Source organism: Pollachius pollachius (assembly GCF_949987615.1).
Source record: "Pollachius pollachius genome assembly, chromosome: 13".
NCBI lineage: Eukaryota > Metazoa > Chordata > Actinopteri > Gadiformes > Gadidae > Pollachius > Pollachius pollachius.
The window spans coordinates 21,342,135-21,349,363 of record NC_136946.1 but is presented as its reverse complement, the minus strand read 5'-3'; the positions used below and the strand labels follow the sequence as shown (position 1 = coordinate 21,349,363).

Sequence of the window (7,229 nt, the reverse complement as noted above, 5' to 3'; positions counted from 1 at the left end):
TAAACACAAAAACAGGCATAAACAAACGCTGAATGAGGAAAACAGGAACAAGCTGTCTGCTGTGCAGTGGAGTACAACTGTATACATTTCTTTCCCACATTTAGCTGTTGAACATGTTGACCATGCTCTCCTGCTGCTTAGTCCAGGATCCATCTCAAACATGCCTCACCACTGGTGGATATGTCAACTAGATCTGGGAGACACACAAACAATACCTAACCCCCAAAAAAGGTTCCCAAAGGATCAACATTCACAAATTCAACAATAATCTTTTAGTCCAGTCCCAACAATATATTCCATACATGAGTAACTTTCCAAGATGTACTTGTGGTAACAAGGATGGGTATGGGTGCCATGGCAATGCACTAACGATACGCCTCCAGTGTACGCTGTGAGAGATTTGTTTGTCTAAAGGGGGTTGTTACTGTGTTTGTTGTGTGTGTGTGTGTGTGTGTGTGTGTCGTCTTTCCAACCGGTGGCAAGGGAGACACGCAAAAACACACACACATAAAAACACCCAAGCAGAGGCAAATACCTGAAGCTAAAACGCATCATGAAAACAGAGATGCACGGCAGTGGTGCCAAAGGAATCCTCCCAAGAAACGCCTCTGAAATACGTCCATAAAGGGATTTCATGGATGTCAGTGGGCCGAGTGGAGAGGAGGGCTTTGATATACGCCCGTAGTCTTGCCTGGGCCGTGGTGGAGGATAAATAGGCAACACTCTGACTGGTGGAACACTTAAGACTTTACGAACCGCTGCCATTTGGGTTCTAGGGAGAGGAGCAAGCGACCACAGGACTAATTAGGCCTGGTTAGAGAGGTTAGAGAGGCCTGGTTAGAGAGGTTAGAGAGGCCTGGTTAAAGAGGTTAGGGAGGCCTGGTTAAAGAGGTTAGGGAGGCCTGGTTAGAGAGGCCTGGTTAAAGAGGTTAGGGAGGCCTGGTTAAAGAGGTTAGGGAGGCCTGGTTAGAGAGGTTAGAGAGGCCTGGTTAAAGAGGTTAGAGAGGCCTGGTTAGAGAGGTTAGGGAGGCCTGGTTAAGGAGGCCTGGTTAGAGAGGTTAGGGAGGCCTGATTAGAGGTTAGGGAGGCCTGGTTAAGGAGGCCTGATTAGAGGCCTGTGTGACCCCAGGCCTGAGAGCCTCGGTCAGGGCGGTTGAAGGGAGCAGGGGTGTGTATGAGGAAGCACATCAGCAGGCGTGTAACTGTGTGTGTGCGTGTGAGTCCTGAGCCAGGGCAGGGTGCCGTTTGTTCTCATAAAGACCACACTGCTCCTTTCATGTTGGAGCTGCCAGGCCTGGAAATTCTGACACAGGAGATAGAGACGCACAGCCAAACCTGCGCGCACAACACACATACGCACGCACACTCTACTAGAAACCATAACGCCAAAGGATGACCACAGAGACAGGGGACGAGGGATACACTGGAGAGACGTAGAAAAGGGTAATCTAGGTCGCTCAATGAAAATAAAACATTTAAAGGCTTTCTCCCCATTGTCAACCCCCCCCCCCCCCCCCCCCCCATGAAGACAGATGACCGAGGCCAGATATGAGGGTGCAGTGGCAGGGGGTGTCAGTGGTGGAATGCGTGTGAACTACACACGGGCCACTATAAATCAGGGGTGGGGGCGCTGAGGGAAAACAGGAGTGGGGATAAGGGGGGCGGGGGAGAAGAGGGAGTCATAGGAAGAGCTGACAAGATAAATGATTGTCGATGGAAAGGGAATTGGGGGGGGTGGGGAGGTACAGGTGCACCATGGTTGGGAGAAAACCATCAGTTGAATGAGTGGGTGAGAGAAGCAGGATGAATAGTGTGTGTGTGTGTGTGTGTGTGTGTGTGTGTGTGTGGGGGGGGGGGGGGGGCGGGGGGTCATGAAGGGACATGTCATCCTCAGGAAGAGATGACGTCATTTTGTTTTCTTGGGGTTGAGATATTGGGGACACTGTGTTCAGTTGGGGGACGGTCAAGAGTAGCTCTTGATGGGCAAGGACAGTTTCAAGTAACTCAAGTAACTCTAGTCTAAACAAGTTTAGTATTTTCCAGGTACAGCACATTATACTTGCTGTACATTATACTATAACCTCATGTTTACCTGATTATAAAACAGAAAAACATTGCATTAAGTGGAAGACACTTAGGCCTCAACACTCAAAGTGTGTCTGTTTAACACTAATAACCACAGTATTCACAAAGAAAAACAAATATAGAATGAATTAGTAAAACACACATAAAGCGGTGTGAGTGGCTTAAAGAGGATTCAGCTTTTAATAGGGGTCTCTTATCTGACTGCTCTTAAGAGCATGGCTGATATCAGCGGCAACAACACTTTAACATCACACCCGATAGGAACCCCCCCAGAAGGTGTCTGCTTGGTGTATGTGTGTGTATTTGGGGGGTGGGGGTAAGGGAGGAGATGTTAAACGCCAACAACGCCATTCCCCTGCTTTACACCCCGGGCCAACTGAAGAGGTTGGCTGGAAAGGATTTGCACTATTAACAGAGAATTAAGTTTCCCACCAAAAGAATCCAATATAATGTTACAGATATTCAACGATTCAAAATAAAACTCTTTATTACTTACTTTGTGCCGTTTTCTTCACATGAAAAATTGGTAATAATTTTTTTTACCCGACTGACGTGTCACCTGAAAATTATTTATTTTGAATATAAGAAATCCCACAATGTCCCTTTCATCTCATACCAAGAAAACACTGTTGAGCAGGGGGGGGTAGGTCACACATTGGGGATATTTGGTGCCCACTCAACAGATGTTAAGGAGAGTAGGAATTATTGCCTTTCTTGAACAATCCTCTTTGGACTTTAAAGGGGACATATTATACCACCAGGTTTGAGTGTGATTAGCCTTACAAGCCGTTTCGAAAATCTGCCCCATATGACATCACTAGTGGGCGTGTCTACCTATATCAGTGCTGGATAGATCAGTCTACCAGCCTACCCAGTGGACTGAAGTAAACGCTGCTCTTCTATCCAGCAGTTCTTGGTGGACACGCCCACTATTGATGTCATATGGGGCAGATTTTCGAAACAGCTTATAAGGCTAAACACACTCACACCTGGTGGTATAATATGTCCCCTTTAATAAACATATCCGGCAGTCACAACCAGGACTGCGATAACAGGAACTCAAGCTTGAGTCAGAGTGTAAACTTGCGCCCCCTTAAGGGGATTTAATAGAACTACACATTCTGGTGGTAAAAACAGATTCTATCTTTCAGATCAGGCCTCATCTCCACATATAGTATGTAGGACATGACCTGTCAATTGTGTCCAATCCACTATTGATACAAGACATGGCCACACCAAAATGACCCAATTCTCATCGGTATAGCCGGCATCCCGCTTTCATTTATAGATTTTCTTTTCAAGAACATTTCAAGCTAACTGCTAGGCGTCCGATTTCCTCTTTTTCTTTGACTTGGGCCTCTGTGGATCCTCTCTGGGACAGGGAATCATTTCAACAGCCATCTCCAGCCTCCTCTTTCTGCTGGGCTTGTCGCTAAGGTAACCGCTGGAGTCGCTGCCGTGTTGCTCCGGCATCGTCACTGCCTGCTCCTGCCCCTCGTCCTTTTTCTTCGTCTTCTTCTTTTTCTCAGATGCAGGGGGACTGTCAGTGGCTCCGTCCAAGTGTTGGTCACCTCCTCGCGGGGCCGTCCCCCCCTCCTCCTCCTCCTCCTCCTCCCTCTCCTGCTTCACCACGCTGCTGAACCCTCCGTCCTCGTCTGGCTCCTGCCTGACATCACCCTCCGTCTGCACCACATGCTGCTTGTCTCGCTTCTTCTTCTTTTTCTTGGGCGTCTCCTCAGGGGCCTCCGGGGCCGAGGGCGACATCCGGTGGTCGGTGACGATGCTCTCCATGCACTCGGCCATGGCCAGCATCTCCTGAACCCTGGAGCGACCACACAACTTGTCAGCAGCCATATTGAGGTACATGTTCAATGAGCTCCCCCCCTATTCTTCCCTACAGTAACGCAGCGGTCACAACTCCAACTGTTCTTTGAATCTCTAGATTATAGCAGGTTAGGATCTTTAATTGCCCTCATCAGGGAAAAAGTTATATATAATAGCTGTAGGCCTACAGACAGACCGATACTTGGACATCAGAATCTGCACTTACAAACACATTAACATTATATATACAAGATGGCCCTACCTGAGGTCAACATCTTAATAATGTATTTTTAAACAGACCATCTATCACAGGGAGTGAGGATCTTCTTGTATGGGTATTATATTGTTATATACAAGCTCACTTTGCATCGTTGGTCACTCTGTCACTCCCTCCCCCCTGGTCAGAAACCTCAGCATCATCATGGACCCCACGCTCTCCTTCAAGTCACACATAAACAGCGTCAGAAAAACATCCTTCTTCCACCTCAGCAACATTGCACACCTTCGACACACCCTTTCATCCTCAGCTGCCGAAACGCTAATCCAGGCCTTCATCACTTGCAGACTCGACTATTGCAATAGCATTCTGTATGGCCTCCCCTCCACTATTCTTCAAAAATTGCAATATGTACAAAACTCTGCTGCCCGACTGCTTACTAACTCCCCCTCCAGAGAACACATTACTCCTATCCTCTGTCAACTTCATTGGCTTCTAATAAAACAACGCATCAATTTCAAGATTCTCCTCACCACCTACAAAGAGCTAAACAACTTTGCACCCTCGTACATAACAGATCTCCTCCATCGCCACTCCCTCACTCACCGCCTACGCTCCACTGATGCCAACCTTCTCACCTCCATCACCAAGACCAAGGATCGCACCCTAGGCGACAGAGGCTTCACCATCACCGCCCCTACCCTCTGGAACTCCCTCCCTCTGGCCATCCGAAACTCTGATACACTCTGTTCATTCAAAAGTCAACTTAAAACCTATCTCTTCAGGACCACCTACAACATTTGACAAATCATCCTCCGCCATCTTCCATCCTCTCCCGCTCTCTTAATGTGTTGCCTATTGTTTTTTTGTTTTTTTTCCACTTTTGTTTGATTGTCTGTACTGTTGGTATGTATTTCTTTCTTATTTGTACAGCGTCTTTGAGTATTTAGAAAAGCGCTATGAAAAACAGATCTATAATTATTATTATTAAGCTGTTGAGCCGTAACCTTCACAATTGACTGTTATCTGGACTTTGCTGACAATGAGAATAGCGTGAAAGTATATAAATGAGCTGGCAATGTGGTTTTAATGACATGGTTCAAATGACATCGACAACGAAGGCGCAATTCTACGGTCAATTGACTTGCATTTGTTGTAGAAGCTAAAACTATAATAGCAACCACTGACTTATTATTTAGACATCGGGAAGATGTAGTATAACAATGACACAACCTGCCCATCTCCCCCACACTCACTTGGTCCGCTCCAGCCGTCCTCGGATCAGTAACACGCCTACTTGGTCGGCGTCTATCTGGTTCACCTCAAACTCCAGGCCTGCTCCTATCCTCGGCCCCATCTCTCGCCAGGTATCCACGGAGATCAGGTTAGGTTTGGGAATGCTGGCGTTAAAGCAGCCATGCACCAGGCAACCAACATGGCTTGCACCCAGTTTATTGACTATGCCCTGTGCAGAAGAGATATACAACATAGACATACATTTAAACACAATACAGAGGGGATAAAATAATCACTGTATATATACACTCATGGATAATCTTGGTTGATCCAAGGTTAAAAAATGAATGTCCTAAAAAATAAAGCCTTTTAATGGCTTGCAAACATGGGCTTATATGTTATGACCCGTTGTGAGAAGTATCTACAGATGAGGCCAAGCATCTGGTTTATATCCTGGCCGTTTCACCTGAATCTCAATGCGAGCCATTAGACAACGTGTTCTTCTGTGAAAGTGAAACATTACTTCGCAAGTCCAGGCAGAGTGGTTCGGGTTGCGACAGTGGACCAGAAAGGCATAGTAGTAATAGACTGCCAACATGAACTATAACGTTACGCCTGTGAATCATGTCAGATACTCACCAGCAGCTTCTGTCCTCGTTCGGGGTTGAAGACCACAAAGCTGGCCGCTATATCCATGTGTATGTAGCCGTTATCGTCACAGATGTCTCCCTGGGCGCCCAGGATTGAAATGTGGTCGTATGCCAAAGGAACCCCTTTCAATCTAAATTAAACGAGTAGAAAAGGAGAGAGCATGTCATTCGCTTGGGCAGAAGTAAACAACTTGTTCTCAACAGACAGCCGAACGCAGACACAGGAAGAGAAAATCAGCGCTCACTGTTGGGGTGAATGGTTGACTTTATTAACAGAACTACCCTGCCTGCAGCTAGATGTGCTCTGTCAACATGGCCAGCAACCAGCTTACTTCTCGGAGTACTTCAGCAGCTCAGTATCCAGCTCCTCCTGTATGCCTGTCCTCTTCCTCTTTATGTACATGGGCGCCAGGCCGATGTGTCTCCTGTGCGTGTCCAGAACCAGACACGAGTACGGCGCCGACACCAGTTTGCAAGCGTCGGCAAACGTGGGAATAAACCCCTGGCCTGACGCTGGACCTCCAGCAGTAATGCTGGGGAGTTTGTTCAGCGTCGCTGGACCACCCGGGAGCAGTTCACTGGACATTATGAGATGTTTTTGTGTTTCTGTTCCATGCTTGACATCAGCCATGCTGTTCCTAAAAGAGGGAGATCAACGAGCAACGATTTCCGTTTTGAAGAAGGAACACGCTTCTCGAAACATTTACATTTTGTTGTGGCGCCCCCGTCTGGAAGCAGGCCATATGACAATTAATAGTTGCTGAACTCCGCTCGCGCGTTGCGCGCGCTCAACCTCTAGTTGTAATTAAACCAATAGCAATAATGTGGAAACCCCAGTCAATAATGTAACACATTTCTGAGGCATAACATAATAACATTTTGCCTATAATGTTACAACGTATAACATTTTGGTTCAGCTATTACCTAATGAAGCAAGCGTAATAATTTCTTCCTTACATTATGAAGCAAGCATATAAACTTTCTACCTATAAGCCGTTTTCACACATTTTTGCCGCATTTGTAGCCTATTTCAGGAGATTCTACAAATGCGGCAAAAATGTGTAAATACGGCTTATAGGTAGAACATTTGGTGACCTTTTGACCTCTAGGGTGCGCTGTAATTAATGAAGATGTGCTTTAACTCCTCTCTCTGCAAATGAGTACATTTCAAACTTTTTTTCAATATCTGGGGATACTGTCAGACCTCTTCATATAGC

The 7,229-nt window shown here is 46.5% G+C and overlaps 1 protein-coding gene across 1 annotated transcript; it reads right to left on the bottom strand.

The window, feature by feature from the left end:
• Positions 1 to 2,479: 2,479 nt before the first annotated feature.
• Positions 2,480 to 6,646, bottom strand: polr1f (RNA polymerase I subunit F). Its single transcript, XM_079749443.1, has 4 exons — positions 6,345 to 6,646; positions 6,002 to 6,143; positions 5,383 to 5,591; positions 2,480 to 3,907 (listed from the first exon to the last, which is right to left on the bottom strand). The coding sequence occupies exons 1-4, from the start codon at positions 6,641 to 6,643 to the stop codon at positions 3,406 to 3,408; spliced, it is 1,152 nt and encodes a 383-aa protein (XP_079605569.1). The 5' UTR covers positions 6,644 to 6,646; the 3' UTR covers positions 2,480 to 3,405.
• Between the last annotated feature and the right edge of the window lie 583 nt (positions 6,647 to 7,229).